Source organism: Aulostomus chinensis, chromosome 5 (genome assembly GCF_037954235.1).
Source record: "Aulostomus chinensis isolate RoL2024-O1b breed Wild chromosome 5, RoL_Achi_v1.0, whole genome shotgun sequence".
NCBI lineage: Eukaryota > Metazoa > Chordata > Actinopteri > Syngnathiformes > Aulostomidae > Aulostomus > Aulostomus chinensis.
The window spans coordinates 23,740,242-23,761,134 of NC_141324.1; the positions used below are offsets into that span (position 1 = coordinate 23,740,242).

Genomic DNA, 20,893 nt, shown 5'->3' on the forward strand with positions numbered 1-20,893 from the left:
TCCGTAATTTTGATGTAAAGCAGACAATGTTTCCTCCATCAGGTTTATTTCCTCTAACCACCAGGTGGCAGTATTACTTAAAAACCGAACGTAAATTTTTGAACAGATCTGACCACGGAGAGTCCAGTTACAACAGTTTTAAACTCTCAGTCTTCACAGTAACCCATCACATAGATGTGAGCTGATCAAACTGCACATGGATCTAGTCGACCCTCATGGAGGAGTACATCAAAGTGTAAAGAAGCTGGTGCCGTCATGTGCTGCTACGATTACGTGCACCCAAATTTAAAGGCTTCTTCCATTGTCTTTTCTACACCCCTCCACCAAGTTAAGAAAGACATTTTTTTGCATCATTTTGCTGACAGTTGAACCAGACAGAAACAAATGGAAAAGAAGAAAGCATGATATTCCACCGATATGTAACCTCAATTATACCGCTTGATATTAAGCATAATTGCATCAACAAAACATGAAAACTTCTAGTAATGTTGTCTGAATATCTAAAAGGTCAATAATGAATTTCGTCAGGGCTGCCGGTGCTACAACTCTTTAAGAGAAAATGTGTGCAGACAAAAATGTGCCTTTTGTGATGTCATTGACAATCCAGCGAGGCCGGGAGTCTGTTCAGTTTAATCTCGTTAAGGAGGACTATCCTCTTTGATGCCGTCCTTATGGCTCATAGAGCTTTGACTACAAGGGTGCACTGATTTGGTTTGCTTGACCAACAGAATTCTCAAAGCTGGTGCTGCGGCTCTCTTATAGTAAACGATGACCTGTTTCATTCAGCGCCGTGATGAGAAAGCACCCCTTACCACAAAGAACCTCCAAGTCATTCTGGAGTGGGCTTTAAAGGAATCAAAAGATTGAGTGTTAGAGAGATGTAGGCTGCAGCAGAGCAGATGCATCGAGCCGTGGTCACAAAAACCTGCCATTCCCCAGGAAAGAAAAAAATTTGGCAGATAATATTCACTTTACCCCTCGCTTGGAGTGGGAGCGTGTGGGAAAATGAGATTATGAATGGAACAGTCAGTTGAAATATAGATTTCTCCTCAGGCTGCTCCTCCCTGTTACAAGATGAGGAGTTCAGGGGTCTATCAGGGACACAGGAGGAGGTGGCAGGAGCATTGACGGCCTCATTTCGTGACAGAAGTCTGGGACAGGGAGGGCTTGTCATAACATAATCGCTCCTTGATGGCACCTCAAGATGAGTCACTAGAAATCTTTGATTTGTCTGTGTGTATCCTTAAACTACCTGACTGTCCGTGTCAACATGAAATCATCCACTGCCATAAAGATAAACACTTTTTTTTTTTGTCTTCTGGGGTTCATGTCGGATCAAGTTCACATCAGTTTCTCGACTCATTACTTTGTGCGTGTGGGGGGGGGGGGGGGGGGGGGATGAATCCAGGTTTCAGTGTGTGCTGTGTCCTTATATTGACAGACCAGTAGATAGCTGGGGGGGCCGGGTTCCTCTGTGAAACACCGCCATCTTGTGGTTTATGTGCTTGAAGCAGCTTGAACATCAATAAATGTCTTGGGTTTTCAGGCCAGAAAGAACACAGGGGTTAATTAAGGGGCAGACATTTTAATATCTCAGTTTATGAAATCTCTTATGTGTCAGTTTGCAGAATTCAAAAGATAAAAGTGGATGATGGGTTACTTTGTATTTACAAGATGGAGGTTATATTTAGTTATATGCAGTTTAGCTACATGGTGATCTTGCTTGGGAGGAATGTAGGCGCATCTGTTCATCAGCAAGGCCTTTATTTACAGCCTTTAAGATCAAACTACCTGACAGCATGTACGCTTCAGTGGTCTCTGTGGTGTGGAAGTCAAACGTACAGGCAGTTCAGTTCTGCAGGATTGCATTCATCTCTCAGGATGCTGCCAAGCAGCGCTGCGCTGTGAGAGAAATCAAAGCGCAGGCGTGGAATCGGGAGGGAGCCAATCTGGCGCAGACTGGGTCGCTACTGTACACAGGCATTGATGCTGCTGCTGCTGCTGCTACTGCTGCTGCTGCTGGATCTGGATGGATGAAGCGCCCGATGTAAATAAGAATGGCGAGGGCAGCGGCTCTGACATGTCGCCTTATCTCTGCTTGACATCGGAACACTTTATGCCACCATCGGGATTTGTGAAAACGCGGGGCCCTTTTTCTCGTTGTCATCTGCCTTGACAGCTCGCCTGATGGTTTTCATTTGACATAAGAGCCAAAGCAGACGGGCGGCTTCTTCTAATAAACACTCGGGAAAAACAGGTCATTATGACCTTAGTATCCTCCAGTAAAAGAAAACCATCGGATTGCATTCACGCGGCAGCATTCTGCTTGCATTTTCTGCTGTGGATTTCGTGCATCGTATCCGGAGAGGAGGCTCATCAGTTCAGCGTTGAGGTAAGATAAATGGCCTTCCCTCCGTTGCTTATCATAAATGACCGCGCTGTCTCCTCCACGTCGTCAATAACATGTTTATTATTGACTCCCTTCGGTCTCCTTGGGAACAATTCACACGAACACGGAGACATTGTGAACCTATCAAGACAGATCGCGCACAGAACGGCGAGAATATCGCGCATTCTTCCTTTGTGGGGTGCAATGAAACAGAAGGATGCTCATTTGAGGTTATTACACTGCGGTCCATGAGCTGAGCTGATCCAGCCCACTGATCCCAAATGTGCAACCCAGATATGATTGCATGCGGTGGTCTATTTCAGATGATTCACGCTTTAATGTATTCATGGACAGTGGTGACAGGCCAGCTTCCAGTCAGGCAGCATCACTGGTGTTGAAGGAGATTTAACATCTACAGACATAAGTTGTATAACAGGGTTTTTTTGTAATGTAATAATCAATGTAATTTTGATCCTCTCCACAGGCTCTCCTCCCACCTCTCCAAAGAAATTAAATGTAGAGGCTGACACACACACACACACACACACACACACACACACACACACACACACACACACTCACAGATAATTATTCAATTTTATGGCTCACTGAAATCTGCCTGATATCTCTTTGAGATCTGTGCCTTTTGAATAAACACAACACACACAGGAAACACACACACACACACACAGGAAACACACCCGCAGGAGAGAGGGAGACAGGGATAAACAAGGCGTTGAGCTCAGCAGAGGCAGGTCGGGGAGGGATGGACAGATTAGCTGGCTGGAGCATATCTCATCTCAGAGGCTGTGCAGCCAGGCAGCTGTTTGGCATGTGGACAGCTGTGGATGGCGTGGGCACCTCGTGGTTCTCGGCATCAGGGTTGAGTCTGGCTGTCACCCCCACCCCCACCCCCCTTCTCGGATGATGCTCAATCTCACCTCTCTGCCCTGTGTTAAGGCACACACTCTCTGTGCAGGGCAAGTGGAAGCTGGGCCTCAATCCTACACATAACACATTCCTCATTAAAGCTTCTAAACATCTCATGCACAATGGGATGCGGAATATAAATATAACTGTGCGGTTTTCTGGTAATAATAGCTGTGATTTGACACTACACAGCCTCTTGTGAGATGAAGAATAAATGATGCTCAGCCAGCTGGACTCATTGCATTTTTAAGATGGAATTGACAACAGACTAGAGGTTAAAGACACAGGCCAATGGCTGGAAATTTGCCACTTTGAATCACTCTTGTTGTGGAAAAACCTGACAACAATTTATCTTCATTAAACATTTACTGGGCACCCACTCAAAAATGGAGGTACGAGACAAGAACAGTTCAGTTCTTTCAGGTACAGTTGTGAAGAATGTTGCCTCAAAGGTACAGTTGTCACCTCCAAAGTGCAATATAATCTTCAAAAAGGCTGAAGGGAAACTTGTGACTAACAGAAAGGGTACAGAGTCCCCTACAACAAGCATTTGCACTCTTTTAGGTACACAAGTACTTCTGTTTTCGAGTGTGTACGTCTGTTAGACAGCTTGCACGATGTGAGATATCAATACTAAAGAAGTACAATCGACTTAATGGGAATGCGCTCCTCTGTATTCTTTCACTTCAGATGAATTGCACATAGCACAACAGTCTGGGTGAGTCATACACCCAGTAATAGGTGATTAACTCATTCATTAACGCTCAACAGAACGGCTTTTCATCATGGCTGTGGACAAGTGAGTCCAAGAATGTCAACCAGTCCAAGAACGGGCAAATTCTTGGTGTGCTGTCTCTAATCGTACATATTTTATTCCCTCTGTGCAGGGATGGCTACAGAGGTATGGCTACCTTCCCCGCACAGAACCAGGAATGTCTGTCCTGCGCTCGGCCCAAACCATGCACTCAGCCATTGCTGCCATGCAGCGCGTCTATGGTCTCAATGTCACAGGGACGCTGGATGAGAAGACCAAGGAGTGAGTATACAAACGTTGTGGTAGATAAACACAAGCTGCACATGACAATGAGGCCTGAGCAAGTGTGGGAATAAAATGATTAGAGAAGAGCAGAAATAGAGATGTTAACGTCACCCGCTATCACCTTGCCTGAAACAACCTCAGGTGACGGTTTTTAACACTTTTCCTTCTTCTCATTTTGCATGATGATGCAGTGATATCACTCTGAGGTGAGAACGAATGTTTTTGCCTACATATTGTGTGTGTTCTGTACTTGTGTTACTTAGTTGTGGTCTGAATTTGATTTCCTCTCAGCCCTTATTTAGGTGTAATTTTTGTAAATGAGATTGTTTGAATTAGTTTGCACAAAAACACACTCCTTTTGCTGCTGTGACACTTTGGCACTTGTTAGAAAGAGAACCACTGAGTTCACTTCTGCGGGTTATGTTGTCTTGTGATGGTGTTTACCTCCCGATTGAGTCAGCAAACTTGAGTCACCTCCTCTTCTCTTTCTTCTCTTCTCTTTCTTCTCTTCTCTTCTCTTCTCTTCTCCTCTCAAGTTGGATGCAAAAGCCACGCTGCGGTGTTCCGGACAGATTCAAAAGTGTTTCAAGGTCACGGAAGCGGAGATACGCGCTGACAGGACAGAAGTGGCAGCGTACACACATCACCTACAGGTGAGAGACAGTGGAGGCAGTTGTCATAGCAACCATAGAGTTTTACAGGGCTTATTGTAGGGTTAGTATGTGTTAATTTTCTCAGCTCTCTTCAGTCTCTCATCTTGAATCACCTGGGATCACATACGCTCTTGTTGTCATAGAGACCACTCAAATACGTCACATATGAGGGGGCATATACACACACTCACACACACACTGGCACACAGGCACACACTCAAGAATGTAAAAACTCAAAAATTATCACACACTTTTGCCCGTGTGTGTAGTGAATATATTTACATTACAGCATTTGGATAGCCTGCTGGCATAATAAAAAAATTGGACTAAGTAGTTTTTCTTCCATTTTCTTTTCCGTTTCCTTTTCATAACACAAAACAAACTATTTTAGCTGAGTAGCATGAAGATTGGAGGCTTTTCTGGCTGGTCATATGAAATTGTTTGAAATTCTTGAGTGTAAAATGTCCCTAATCTCAGCAGAAACCTTCTTATCTCCACTGTTAAGCTCCAGCCTTTAATAGGTTCTGAGGAGAACCGATAATCGGGTCTCTGGCACAACTGCAAATTGACAGGTTTCAGCAGTAATAGACGATAACGCTGGCAATTTATTCAAATCCTTCCTCCCTCCCCTAATTTGAACTGATGAGGCACCTCTCCAAATGGAATGTCAATCAGTGCAGAGCCAGCGCTGCTGCTGACTGCACTTTATTCATGAAAATGGGCAGCGAGAGAGAGAGAAGATTCACAATTCCTCTCTGCCTGCTAGCGACTGATAAAGACGGCTATGGAAAAGTTCAGTGAATGCTGCCGGGCTTGAAATAGTTGTCTCAAGTACTTTTTTTGTGTCTCCTTATTTTGAAAAGTTTTTTTTTTTAAATCTCTCTAAATTAATGGGATAACAAGGCGAGGGTTGAGGGGCTGCACCCACAACTTATTCTACATTATTTAACTGCATTTTGCAGAGCTTTTTCTTGTCTTCTGCTGACTGGCTTTGCATCTTTTCTTCTTAAAGCATTAAAAATGTCACGCCAAAGGTGGGCGCCCGGGAGACTCATGATGCCATCCGACGGGCGTTTGACGTGTGGCAGGGTGTGACTCCCCTCCGGTTCGAGGCCGTTCCATACAGTGCCCTGGAGACTGGCAGGCGTGACGTGGACATCACCATCATTTTCGCTTCGGGTTTTCACGGTGACAGCTCACCCTTCGATGGGGAGGGGGGATTCCTCGCCCACGCTTATTTCCCAGGTCCAGGCATAGGAGGGGACACGCACTTTGACTCTGATGAGCCCTGGACCCTTGGGAACCCCAACCATGATGGTGAGTGGGAAAGAAAATGGATGTAAACGTAAAAGATTGACTCGTGACAATGATGGTAGAAACTTGGGCTGCTTGATCATTGCAAAATCATCATCAGGATTATTTTGGTCAGTTTTGCCTGAACTAGATTTCTTTGAAGTTTAAATATAATGAAAATTATTTTAAAAATTACATCTAAAAAATAGATATGATTTTTTTCCCTGAGATTTACGAAACGATAAATGGTACCACGATTATTGTAACTTGATTATCAATTTAAAATTTTAATTGAAACTTAAACAGGAGTTAATTCTCAAATCCTTGCAGGCAGAAGTAAGACGAGGTGTCAGAGAAGCCGAGCTGAGATTAGAGAAGAGAGGAAGGAAATAGGAAATGTGAAATGCAGGTTGTTGTCAGGTAAGAAAACAAGTCTGGAAAGAGTGAGGACAGAAGAGGGAAGAGAAAAATACTCAGCCATGGCTAGAGGAAGATAAGGACTGATGGAAAGTAAATAGTTGGAATACAGATGGCTTGGCAGGAGGGCAAAATGACAGAGATGGTATCACAGGGCCCAGTATGAAGGATGCTTAAACAAAAACAAAGAATGCTGAGAAATCTTTCATCGGCTGTGCTCTGTAAAGACGCATCACCCCATCTGTCAGGATATGGATGCTTTTTTCCTGCATAATAAGCCTTCAGATGACAGGATAGAAAGCACAGCTATTTTGAGACATTGTTTGCTGGCACATGATTATGGCTATTCTGTGGGGTTTTATTTTTTTGCCATTTTGTTGTAGCTCGGTGGTTTGCTTCAAAACAGGCTGATGGAAAAGTAAAAATTCACGCGCGGTTTCATTATTGTCATTGTGTTTTTGAGGGTTATAAACAATAACAAAAGAGGTAGCGTGTTAATGTAATGTAGCTTGGGATCATGGTGGGATTTTTCATTATGATCTGATTTCTTGTTCAGGTAGAAATCATGTTCATGGACAACGTGATATATTCAGATTTTACCACATTATTTTTATTCATGTTTATTCATGTTATGCCATTTTATTCAACATTCACAGGTAACACGCTACCATGACGTGCATCCGCTACCGTACTGTAGCTAAGATTATGTGGCTGAATGAGTCAACTATCCGTGGTTGAATTTTGTTGTGTAGTTATACCTTATGTGTTAGCTTAGTGGAGACAGTTTAGTCAACTTCTGCCTTTTTGGAAGATAAAAATGCTCTTGATAGCCATGACATTTGCATTAAAATGGAAATGTGCTATGTGAATTCATATTGAAGGAAACACACTGAATACAATTACAGATTTGTGTAGTGGTGGAATTGTTGGAATGGATTGTATAACTACACAAACTCAGTTTTTAGACATTTTTGTTCCGTGTTACATCTTCTACCTTTACAACGGCTGTTATGACCTTTTACCTTATTATGTAGCTGTATAAATGTAACACTGACGCCTCTATAACCTTCTCAGGCAAACAGGTCCATCACCCAGGAGGTTTGCCATTTCTATATCGTGCCTCTAACAACCTGTGCTCAGGTCGGTTTCCTGGAAAATCAGATGAAATGAAATTTATGATGACTGAGCAACAAAAGCTCGGGTGTAGTCTCACCTTTCATGTCAGATAATGGTGCTAAAATGTAACACAACGCTACAAGTTTCACAATCATCATATTATTGAAGTATCTTACATTGTCAGCAATTTTAAAAGAAAGAAAAGAATTTTACCTCATCACTCTGTATTGCACTGGTTAAATATATGGCATCCTTGTTTCACGCTCCTGAGTCAGAGAGAACATCTTTATATTATGACTGATCTTGTCATCATTTTGGTAAACAGTGGGGTTTTGGCCAGAGGGGTCCGCCAAAGCCAACACAAAGAGAAGGTTAATAGCAACTCCTTTAAGTGTCAAGGAATGTCACGCTAAATTGTCTTACATCAGGAGGCTAGTTAAACAAGTTATGTCATGTTATTCTGGGCAAAGTTATGATCGGTTGGGCTATTTTATGTTATATTTTGTTACGAAGTGGCCCACATAACATGGAAAGTAGAGCATCCTGCCAGTGTGCATTGTGTCAGGGTGCAGCAGCCCAGAAATAGAGATCAGAGGCCTTTCTTAGCATCCAAACACACTAAATTACCCTACCTACGGGGTGCCAGGCTTGTCACAGGCTGCTTTGCTAATACCCATGTGCTTATCCTATCCTCCCATTCGTGAGAAAGAAGCTCATATTTTTGTATGTTCAGGGAAAATGCTTGTCACCCATCAGCCCGCCGTCCTTCCCCTGTTTTCTTCTTCCTCTTCTTCTTCCTTTGTTTTCATACTCCAGTGGTAATTGTCTCCGACTTTCAAGTCATACTCATGCTCACCCCTCCTCAGCGTCCCTCGGTTGTCCATGTGGAGTACCGAGGCTGATTCTGAAAAGCTCCTGTCTGAGCTTATGTGTCTGGAAAGCTGGAAAGCTTTAATGGGCTTTCACAGCGGTGTAATTGTAAATGTTGCATGTTGACATGTGCGCTAATGGTAGCTCAGGCTGGTCACTTGGGAGCCCTTATGGGACATTTTTGGTTTGGTGGAAGAGGCTGGTTGTATTATAAATGGGAAGAGGGGGAGGTGTAACCTTTTAGCTGCTGGCTGAGGGTCAGTGGTTGTTCTGTACAGCGCCGCCAGCAGGAGTGGATATCATGTTTTAAAGGGCAACAATCTCCTGGGGACACATTCAGTCACAAGCTGTACGCAAATGTTGTACTTCCTGCTAAATCAGGTTGACACTATGAGCTTAGTGCTGACCGTAGACACTGACCATGCCATTTCTTTTTTTGTGTGTGCACGTGCGCGTGTGTGTGCACGTGCACGTGTGTGTGCACGTACGCGTGTGTGTGCACGTACGCGTGTGTGTGCATGTGCGTAATTATGATTAAACAGGAACCTCAATGTTTGCTTGTGCTGGGCTGACATTTGTATGTGCTCAGATGCTTTGTAATAACATGGGTTTTGTTGCTCGGTGGTGCCTTGGGTAGCAACGTGAGCGTCCCTCTGCTCTCAATGGCTCACATGTGTGCTTATCTTCTCTAATGCCACAAAAGAGAAGAAGCGCTCACGTTTGCCAGTTTATACCTCCAGTAATCTTTACTTGCACTACATTGCACCAGAATAGCTTAATGGTTGTTAGATTCACTGTGGACCAGAAGGCTGCACCGGATGATTATTTTTGTTGCCACCCACCAAAGAGGTTGTGTGATTTGTTCGGTTTTTGTGTTTGTCTGCCGCTTGTCAGGATTACGCAAAAAAACAAAAAACAAAAACAAAAAACAAAAAAACGGCAGGATGATTTACTTGAAGCTTTATAGGAAGAGTAGAGCGTGAGGGAAGGAAGAAACCATTAAATTTGGCTGCAGATGTGAATCTCCGATCATATCAAGGGATTTCTTTTCACTTTCTTTTGCGAGATGACATTTTCATTAATTTCCCAGGAAGTACTACATGGACCTTTATGAAATAAATTCACATTACCAGGGATGATATGGATTAATTTGGTGGGGATCTAGATGACAGTTTAATTAAGAGTGGGGTATTGTCCTGTTGAAGGTCACCTTTTGCTGATTAATCTACCAATTAGCTGTCAGTTATTTGTTTTGTGGAAGAAAATAAAGTCTATCACAGGTTCTAAAAGCATATGAGCTGTGAAAAGTAACAGGTTTTTTACTGAAGCCTTTAAGAGGCAACAGCGAAGATCTATTTACTAAGTCTGATCTAAATAATCTCCTCACCTTCGCTTTGACATAAGAAATGTTTTGAGTTTGTTAAACCAGCCTTCTGAAACACAGCCCTGGAAGAAAACATGAATGCTTTTAGCAGGTAAAAGGAGATGCACACTACCAAAAATATTTGTGGTAGTGGAAGTAGATAACCTTACGTAACAACCTCCTTAAATAAAAAATGCATACAGTGGCACTTACTATTTTTCTGCTTATGTCCTGATGAAGCTCCCTGTGTGATGGAAAAACTGATGGATAAAGAGAGGTGAATGCAGAAGTTAAGGCAGCTTCTTATCTAATAGAAATGTTTATTTCACTTATATCCCTTTGCCGCTGAACTCAAATGTGCACACATGCATCTTTTTTTTTTAAAGCTGCCTGATCCCTGCTTGATTGAAACCTGCTTGAACACAGACAAGTTGAATTTGTGGCTGAGGTGACTAAAAGTCTGAGAATTTACTGGCTGTGTGCACTTGTTTATGCTCTCTTCAGCTCCAGGATCTGGAGTGTAACACCAGTTATTTATGAATATCATAAAGATGCTCTTATTAAGAGTCAATGCAGCTGCCTTTCGTCTCTTCCTCAGGCAACGACCTGTTCCTGGTTGCGGTTCACGAGCTGGGACACGCCCTCGGTTTGGAACACTCCAATGACCCCACTGCTATCATGGCTCCTTTCTACCAGTACATGGACACAGAGAACTTCAAACTACCTCACGATGACCTACAGGGCATCCAGAAAATTTATGGTAATCCTCAATTTACACTCTACATTCATTTTTGCCTTAGATAAGGCTTATCAGTAACATGAACCCCCCCACCCACTCCATATATTACAAATTTTAATATTTTGTTTAAGCAGAAAATGATGAAAAGCATTTGTTCAACTGTAAAAGAAACTACAAAATAAAACTAATTTGACTGTAAAAGTAACTTTGTATTTAATCCTGCAGATGTAGACAGTGAAATGTGCAAAGTTACCTGTTTCATGTCAGTAAGACTTTCTACACATCATTTTAATTTGGACAAAAGTCCAATGATGCTCTGCTGCGTGACTTCTGTGCTCCGGTAGGCTGCTAGTTTATACCGTGTATCACTCTGTCCGTGCCATATTTATTTTGTAGAGTTTTTGACCCTATACTTTTGTATTTAAACTTCAAGATTATAAAAATGTAACAGATTATTAAAAATGTATTATGAAACCTGCTACATAAGACAACTGGGTCATATTTGGTTGAATAGCAAGTAGCAGAATTCCTCAGCTGTGAACGAGGTCTGGCAATCAGCATTTTCAAAACAACATGAGTCAGCCAGCACAGCTCCGACTTGGCTAAATCATCTGTGCCAAAATGAAAGGTGCAAAAACAAAAAAAACAACAACAAAAAACAACCCCACTGCATGATTACATAATATTCAAAGAGGACAAAGAGAATAAAACGAGGGCAAGATTCAAATGTTTTCATTGTTTTAGGTCCACCAGATAGAGCCCCGCAGCCAACCAGGCCTCCACCCACAGTCCCTCCTCCCCGCTTCCACCTTCCTTCAGACCCCCGCAAGCATGACCGCCATGCCAGGCCTCATCGCCCTCCGCAGGGCGCAAAGCCCTCCAACCCTAACTCCAAACCCAACATCTGTGATGGAGGCTTCAACACCTTGGCCATCCTCAGACAGGAACTTTTTGTGTTTAAGGTAAAGTGGATCATCAGCAGGTATAAATATGGATACAGGTTTTCATGATGATGCTGATGATTCTGCCTTGTGCTCTTGTACAGGACCAGTGGTTCTGGAGAGTACGAGACAACTCGGTAGTCCCTGGATACCCCATGCAGATTAACTACTTCTGGAAAGGATTGCCTCCCAAAATCGATGCCGTCTATGAGAACAGCGAGGGGAAATTTGTGTTCTTCAAAGGTAGTAAGAACATCAGATTTGTTTTCCTTTTTACAGCAGATGCTGTGGATGGATACACTGGTTACAAAGTCCCCATTTGTATTTTAAAATCGGCTTTTCGCAACTCATTTAAGGTTGTTTACTAAGGAAAGGCATTGGCTCACAATGAATTTGGGTTAAAAACATTGCCCCTTCATCATTATTCACCCCAGATTCCATTTTAGAACAAAATGACTCAATCAGTCAAATCAACCCCTGAACCCTCAGTTACAAAAATGCTGCAATTCTTGTATTTTCCTGCTAATTTACAATGATGTAATGGCAGTGAATTGTTTTACTACAACAATGTACACAAGTGTGATCTCTAACATGCAGTAATCTTTCATCATCATGGTGTAATAAACTGGGTGGACTGTGCAGTTATATTGTGTTCTGGAGGGTAACAGAATGGATGCAAGTCCATCCGTCCATCAGGCAGATTAACATGACATCTGTCACCCAGTAGGATCAGAGTGCCTCATGCTTTATTTATTCACTCAGGGGGACTTAAGTGTGAGCGTGTGTGTGTGTGTGTGCGTGTGTGTGCGTGAGTGCGTGTGCGTGTGTGTGTGTGTGTGTGTGTGTGCATGTGTGTGTCTAGCTACTTACTGCCAGCACATCACCACAGAAGCTCTCCTCACTTTGCCTGAGGCACTTATGATCAAACTGAATTAAATGCAACAATCGCTTCAATAAAACTCAAAACAACAAGTCTCGGTGGAACTGCCTTCAGAGAATCATCTCGCTGTTTATTGTATTATAGATAATACTGCATACATACATGTTCCGCTCCGCAGAAAACGTATAAACAAAGGTGATACATTTGACCCTTAAAATCACACAAATAGAAATAAGTAGATTAAAAAAAAAAACAGAGAAAGCTTGAGTGAGTAATGAGCTGACAGGAGTTTGTCTGTTACCATTTTTGGGGGTCATGTCTTCATCTTAACTTAATGTTTGTGCTTCAGGAAACCGGTTCTGGGTCTTCAAGGACACAACTCTCCAGCCTTCGTACCCTCAGGACATCTCGCTGTTTGGGAGCGGTATGCCCACTCAGAGTATTGAGACGGCTGTCTGGTGGGAGGATGCCGCCAAAACCTACTTCTTCAAAGGAGACAGGTATGTATGGAACTTTTATTGGGACTCTATCTATTAATAGCTTGTAGCAAACAATCGGGCTGACAAGAAAGAGAAAAACATCCTCCAAAGGTTTCCAATTACAATTGTTGTATATTTTTGTTTGACAGTATTTTGAAAGGTGATTCTTAGAAATGAAAGATAAAAATATATATGTTGGCTTCTTTGTTCTTCTCATCTTTACCCATTTTTGGACTGTTCCTTTGTGAGATATTCAATATTGGATTGTTGATCAATGCATGTTTGAGTTTGGCATATTTTATTCCGCATCTTCATGTAAACTGTTTTGTGTCGCCTCAGTTTAAAAAAAAAAAAGGCCTTGAAAAGCAGCCGACGTATTCTTGTTATTCATATTCTTTATTTATACGGCGCTTTTCAAAAGAAAACTACAAAAGAGCCTTACAAGAAAGAATAAAACATTGAATGATGTCCTCTTTTGTTTCGTTTTTGATGAGGAGTCTGGCTGCTGTATTCTGAACAAGCTGTAGATTATGTAAAGTCTGATGATTCACAGGCGAGTATAGAGAGTTACCGCCGTCCAAAAAGAGAGGAAATAAAAGCATGTAGGCTATAACAGCCTCTAGTTTTCTGTTTGATAAACCCCCTGAGATGTAGGACTGAACGACTGTGTTCACATGCTTGTTTCACCACAGTCTGTTATCAGAGATGAAACTGAGATTTTATTTTTTTGGTTGCAGTTTTATATATTTTGGGAAAAGAGAGTCCAGGTGCTTTGAAGCTCAGATACTAAAAACCTCAGTCTGATCAATAGTAGACAGGAGGGATTTTTGGGCCTCATTGAGATTTTTTTTTTTAAATTGATTAAAATCTTTCTAGTTGAGAGAGAAGTATAATTGCAAGTCATCAGCATAGAGACTCAACCCATAATGACCCGGTGTTTGTAAGAGTAATTAGATTACTTTTAGAACAAGCCTCGGTTAATATTACAGATTCAACAATGAATTGAAAATCAATTATATGATAAGCAGCAATGTGTTTTGATTATTTATTGATTGTTTCAGTTCTTTTTGAAGCAAAAATATGGAATAGTTGACAGTTCCAAACTCTTACATGTAAGGATCTGTTGATTCTTTTGTGAGCATGTCAGAAAAACTCGGGGTTTTAGACTTCTGGATGAACAAAATAACCAGTTTGACACATCACTTTGGGCTCTGGGAGATTTTGATGAGCATTTTTCTGATTTTCGTAGCATTTTATAGACCAAACGGTTAACGGATTTGTCATGAAAATAATCGCCAGATTAATTGACAATGAACATAATTGTCAGTTGAAGCCTTAGGAGGTATATTGAACATATTTTCTGGATCAAAGATTGTGAGACATACTACGTCAATATATTTGTAATTTATGCTACTGGTGTGACACTCATTATGGCGTATTGGCGTCTTTTGTTCTTTTCATCATGGACACAAAAGGCAAAAAAGGCTACAAATGTATCTGAACATGTTGTTCTGGAAAGCACACATGACGTCATCCATGGACATATTTATTGTACATAGAGATAAAGACTATACTATCACACTACATGTAACCTTTACATGTCAAGAATTTGCATTAAGTCGTGTAAATCACTGGATATAAACTTGGGACTTTGGAGGAGATTCTGTGTGTGGCGAGGGTCTTACAGTTTGAGAGTATGCCAATGTGACAAGTTTGTTCAGCTGCCATAATAAATCACATCCTCAAAGGTCAGGTGACCTTGTGATGAGAGATGACAAAATGCTTTGTCATGATACTGTCATCTCTCAACCTGCTGCTGCACATCTTGACAAACAGGACGTTCTGTCTATCGTCCGTGCCATGATTTTACGTCTGCGTTTGCGCGTGTGTGCATGTGACAGGATGGTGTTTGTTCTGATCTAAAGAAATGACACTGTGTATAAGGATTTATGTGTGTCAGCGCCAGTGTATGAAAAGCAGATAAATCACAACAACGCCTGAAAGGAACCCATGCTGCAGATAAACAGAATATAGAGAATTGATTGATTGTGCTTTGTGGTCATGTTAAATAAGTCAGAGACTGAAATTTCCATGATTTGACTGAGTGAAGACGATTGATTGTCCAGGGCACGCGTATATTTGCCATGCTTGTCTGGAAGGGAGCGCTGGCTTTTATAGCCTTTTACCATGAAGAGCAGAAACCTCTGTGCTCAGAAAGGCTCGCCTCTCAAAACTGCCGACGTTTGATTCATCACAATCCCACAAACCCAGTTAGAGGGCCAATGAACCATCAAACCAGACTTTGGGACGCAATTATTATTGTATTTTTTTGTGTGCGTGTGTGTCCCTTTTGCAGATACTGGAGGTACAATGAAGACATGAGGACCATGGACCCGGGTTATCCAAAACCAATCACCATCTGGAAGGGCATCCCTGACTCCCCACAAGGGGCTTTTGTGGATAAAGCGAATGGTAAGTCAGCTTTTCTAACTCTAAATTTAGTTAGAGACTGGTGCCAAAAAGTTTCATGGTATAGTTTTGTTATGTTGTTGTTGTTCTTGTTGTTGTTTCACTGAAGTTGACAGAACTTCTCTACAATTTTCTGGCGTTTCTCCATGAAATGTTAAAAGTACAGTGTAAAGTCACACTTTAAAGCTGTCAGATCCTAAAAAAAAGCAAAACAGGAACTCTTGCTTACACTGCTGTTGCAAAACACTGCATCTAGAGCAGTTAATAGGGGCACATAATGTTTCTGCATGTCTTTGGCCCAGTTTCAGGAAAGAATTATCCACTCATTAGAGGTACTCTGATGCACAATCAGCAGTAATCTCCACGTCCTTCTACTTCTCTTCATTTTCTATTTCCATAAGATTGTGGTCTTGCAAAGCACATATATCAACATATTTTGATGCACATTTTGAATTTGAATTTTCTTTCAAAAGAGAAAAGTCACAAAATGTGAGATTTTGGCTCGTAGCATCTTTAACTCACGTAACTGACCAGCTGCCAGCATCATTCCTGACATTCCCAAGCTTTGTCTTTGTCTCTGCACAGCATGCAACATGACCGATTCTAGCTGGCCCCAAAGAACAATTTCAACTTATCCAACTGAAAGTAATTCCTCAGAACCTCTCGATGTCCAAGATGACTTCCTCCTCCACTAGTTTGTTTGATATCTCCATCTTCTAAGGAAATTATGCATTGCATAGCCTACTTCTTTTGCCTCAAAATGGACACACACCTGATTGTCTTTCCCTTTTTTTTCCCAACATTTCCAAAGTTTGTTTAGAATTCACTTGACAATTAAACAGGAACTGGACCAGTGAATTTTTACATCAAGTTAAGATTTCTCTAATTTACTGTAAAGTAATAACAATAAAGTGTTAGTCTTGTTCATGATGCTGATACAAATAAGTAACTCAAAGTCATAATTCCTCCATCTAGGCTTTACCTACTTTTACAAGGGAAAGGAATACTGGAAGTTCAACAACCAGCTGCTTCGTGTGGAGCTTGGCTACCCGAGGTCCATCCTGAGGGACTTCATGGGCTGTGATGGTCTACCTCCAGACCCCGACTGGGACTGGAGCCCTCCAGTGGCAGAGGAGCGCCACTATGACAACGGCGATGTGGACGTTGTCATAAAACTGGACAGCACAGGGGGCACAGAGAAAGCAGTGGCCATCGCTATCCCCTGCGTCCTGGCGCTGTGCATGATGGTCCTGCTTTACACAGTTTTCCAGTTCAGGAGGAAGAGCACGCAGCGCCACATACTGTACTGCAAGCGCTCCATGCAGGAGTGGGTCTGAGGGATTGTTAGCACACTGTATAAGGACGGGTGTGACGGACGCTCTGATAAAGGTTATAGCTTGAAGCCCTGAGAACAGTAATTGGAAGCACTGTAAAGGCTACGGCACATAATGCTTGCCATGTTTGCAGATTTTAAAAACTGCCATAAAAACCTGTTGTGCAAGCTGCAAGGAGGCAAAATGATCAGAGGAACTCAACTGAAGACAGTGAAGGAGCCACATCTCTTATGTCCAACTAATATGTATGTATCTGCTTTGACTTTTATCTTGGAATGAACTCAATTAAGTGAGTAAGCTACTGTCAGTAAGTGGGACCTTTTGTCTATCCTCGTCTCTGCACACTGCTTAAAAAGCCTCTAGCACTAACTCCAGCGGACAAATTAGACATAGGCTTCTACTTTACTTTCATTTCTTAATTAAATCGCCCTGAGACGTGCTTTTTTCTTCTTCTTTTTTTTTTTTTTTTAATTTAGGCTCCCTGTAAAAGATTCAACGAGTGAAGGACTGAAACGCAGACCAAATATGACCTTTTCTTCCAAAGAGGATTACTGCTCAATGTTGTTTTCTGACGGGATATTTTTCCTCCGTGGATCGAACATTGTGACATCAGATTTTCTTTTTGCCATTTCTATTCATATCCACTCCTTCTGTTGTGTAATCTGTGGGGAGAAGGAGGCAGCCGTTAGTAAGAGCTAGCAACTGAAGACTGTTTGTGGCAGTCGATCTCCAAAACAGGGGCCAGAAACCTCTCTGCAATATTTATGAGACTGCCTTAATCCCAGATTGCTTTTACTCCTTTCTCTCTCCTTTTCTCTGCAAGCTTGACTGACACAGTAGGAATACAAACCGTGTATGAAGGCGTTAATTACTGCCCATAATGCAAGTTCAAAACTAGCAGTTTTATCTGTACTGGGTTCAATGCTCTTGGAAATGTGCTAAGGCAAGTAGACCATCAGCCTTCATTTACTGCCTCACCGGAGGGTATTAGAGAGAAAGGGATGGTTGGTGTGTGTGTGTGTGTGTGTGTGTGTGTGTGTGTGTGTGTGTGTGAGAGAGAGAGAGAGAGAGAGAGAGAGAGAGAGAGAGAGAGAGAGAGAGCGATTACCCACACTATATATGTACTGTAATGTGCTGTAGTGTCACTTATTGAACAGCGAATATCCTGGTTCCCTTTTTTTTTCCCGCTGAGTTTGGACACCAACACTCCAAACAAGTGTCATTTTAAACAGCTTTACGAATCCATATTCCATATTTTTTCATGTTTTTTGTACAAGGTTTGTAAGTTTACATAATGTTTTAAGAAGCAGGTCAGACTGACGGGAGAAAAAAAGAGAAAGGAAAAAAAAAAGCTGACGTATTTCTCAAGAGGAAAAGTATCTTCAGATACCACAGGCGTGTCAACCTTGCATCAACAGGCGATTATTGCTCCATCGCTCCACCGAGATGTTGCAAATAAGTGAAGAAATGCAATGTTGAAGAAAAAAACCCATGTCTGAACTGAAATGAATCAGTGAAAATAAAGGTAATGACTGTTGTATTGATTCTGGATGCCAGGGACAAAATTGAACTGGTTTTTACTGGTTATTTATGCACTGTCTCTTTAATAACCATCACAGAAAACTACAGTTATTTTTTCATAAGAAGTAACAAACATTCACACAAATAACGGAATTTTAAATGGCCATTTTGGAAAGCAAAATTCTAACAAATATTTCTCATATATATATACAATGAAATAGAACTTTACATATATAAACATAACATAATTTAGCATATGATGAACGCTGTTGAATTAAAACAAGGATAAGGAGCAACAAAACAGAGCCTCATGTATTGTATAAATGCAATACACAGCCTAGATACTAATGAATATATATTGCCTTTGGTTGCCTGCCATACACGTAACAAAAGTGGTGTCAGTTTCAGATTTTTAAAGTGAGCATTCATGATGTAATTTTTTAATATTCCTTGTTTTTCTTACTCTTCTACTTGAAACATACAGTAGTGAAACGTCAACTGTGCAGGACTTCTGATGTAATCTTCCATTGATAGCCATGATGTTTTATGACATATCGGATGAGGAAATTGAGTTCAAAGTTAAAATCTTCAGCTGATTGAACCGTAACTGATGGGTTTATCTCATCATTATTTATGTGGGATACATAAGGGCAATGCATGCCGCTGTTTAACTAAGATGTCATCCTTTCATAGCTGTGACCATTAATTATTTGAATATTATTGTACTGTTCATTCTTTCATGTTAATGCAACGGATGCGTTGACAGATTCATCTTTATGAACCGTGTGAAATTACTTGCTTCCAGTCTTTACTCCCTGTACCGATCTTCAGGTGAGAGGATAATCTCTGCAAACGGATATCTGCATGAAGGCAGATATAGCCCATGGGAGATTAGTGAAAGTTGCCCAGTTAATAAGAGGAAATGTATATTTTAAAGGCAGGAACATCTGAGGCAGAGCTGAATTGCTGCGCATTATCAGTCCATGTTGATCCATGTCGACCGCTGTAATTTAAGGTGGAAGCAAAAACCTCTGGCTCAGTGTTGTGTGTGATGTCTTATCAGTTTGTGGATTTGTGGTGAGGGTCTGATGGCTCCAGCGAGTGTCAACTGCAGATGGCCAGTGAGGCGAGTCAGTACTGTATTTATTACCGTATTTATTCTTCTGTGCTCAGCACCTCAATTCTTGCATTGCATTGTACTGAGGGCAAGAAGCTGTCAATAAAGTGGGTTTGAAATGCACTGATTGTTTTTTCCTGGTACCGAGAAATCCTACGACTTTTAGTTTCTCAACAAATGTTTCACTTGGTGATCTAGCTGAAGCCCCTTTTCGACCACAAGAACTTTCCCCAGAAACTAGGAACCTTTGGACAACAACCAGGGACTGAATTTATTCTGCGTTCCGGTTGAGCTGGAAAGACTGAATTTTTTTATGAGCTCCCAGTTGGACATTTTAACTGGAACCTCCCGTGAGGGTGCATTTCCTATTTAGAAACTCAGATGTTCCGTAGATGTGTTGTTATGATATTTACACGAGCGAAATATGGTTTAGAATGTTGCTACAAATTGCTATTGCTAACAAAGGAGATGTACACAGCTTGTTTTTTCACACTTCTTCCACTGTCATTCCATCATTTCAGTAAAATCCGCAAACTGTTTATTGTTGCTATGGAAACGTCATGCGGCAGAATAACAAGAGATTACAATTGATAGAGTGATGATACTGTGCAAGCCTTACTAGATGTCAGCGGACTAATTTGCTAAACCTTTGTGGGTCTTTAGACACCAGTCGAAACACAGTCAACAATGGGCCAAAGGAACACTTCATTCCAAGACAAATAGTGTCCGGTAGTACTGTCTCAGGAACTTCTGGTCAAGGAGAAGCTTTAGAGAGTCAAACTTTCAGATCTTATCAACATTTCAACAGCATTTTCTTCCTCTTAGATCACTTGAAATAGCTGGAGTTTTACGTTGCATATTGAAGATGCAAATCTGTCCTTGCTTCTGTCTGCCTGGATGTACGCTGCAAAGCATTACGGCTAATTTGGCGTGCCACTAAAGAAAGTAGATGGGCCAATTAAACAGCAAATCGATACACCAGAGAGGTAAGAGTGGAAGAAAAGTCTCGCTCAATCACTGTCAAGATGTTAAAAGCACCGCATGTGTACATGAGGACAGGGAATCTACTTGGAAGAACTTCCAGATCCATCTGCTCAATGGATAAGGAAGCTACGCAGTATAAATAAAACAAGCGTGAAATGTGTTTGTATACTCTCACATACAAATCACCCAAGTCTAACCCCATGTAACCCTCTCCAACAGAGTGACGGCCTGAGGATACAGATGGGTTAGCGGCACCATTAAAGAAGCATTTATCTTTGAAACAAAACAATTTGGCATGCGCATCTTGTTCACCAAATGTTTTGCGGTGCATATCGCCTCATTGCAGATCCGTGAAACAT

At 41.5% G+C, this 20,893-nt stretch overlaps 1 protein-coding gene across 2 annotated transcripts; it reads left to right on the forward strand.

Annotated features, from left to right (window-relative positions):
• Window positions 1–1,794: 1,794 nt before the first annotated feature.
• Window positions 1,795–19,687, forward strand: mmp16b (matrix metallopeptidase 16b (membrane-inserted)). Of its 2 annotated transcripts, XM_086204026.1 has the most exons (11): window positions 1,795–2,392; window positions 4,207–4,355; window positions 4,550–4,564; window positions 4,895–5,011; window positions 6,024–6,328; window positions 10,669–10,830; window positions 11,554–11,771; window positions 11,855–11,993; window positions 12,980–13,130; window positions 15,466–15,581; window positions 16,554–19,687. In XM_086204026.1, the coding sequence occupies exons 1-11, from the start codon at window positions 2,264–2,266 to the stop codon at window positions 16,913–16,915; spliced, it is 1,863 nt and encodes a 620-aa protein (XP_086060152.1). In that variant the 5' UTR covers window positions 1,795–2,263; the 3' UTR covers window positions 16,916–19,687. The 2 variants fall into 2 exon arrangements, with proteins under 2 accessions (XP_086060152.1, XP_086060153.1); XM_086204027.1 differs by lacking the exon at window positions 4,550–4,564.
• Window positions 19,688–20,893: the final 1,206 nt, after the last annotated feature.

Coding starts and splice junctions, on each gene's coding strand:
- mmp16b (XM_086204026.1), top strand. CDS start 2,264: ATGACCTTAGTATCCTCCAGTAAAAGAAAACCATCGGATTGCATTCAC. Junction 6,329..10,668: donor TGGGAACCCCAACCATGATG/GTGAGTGGGAAA, acceptor TCTCTTCCTCAG/GCAACGACCTGTTCCTGGTT. Junction 15,582..16,553: donor TTTTGTGGATAAAGCGAATG/GTAAGTCAGCTT, acceptor TCCTCCATCTAG/GCTTTACCTACTTTTACAAG.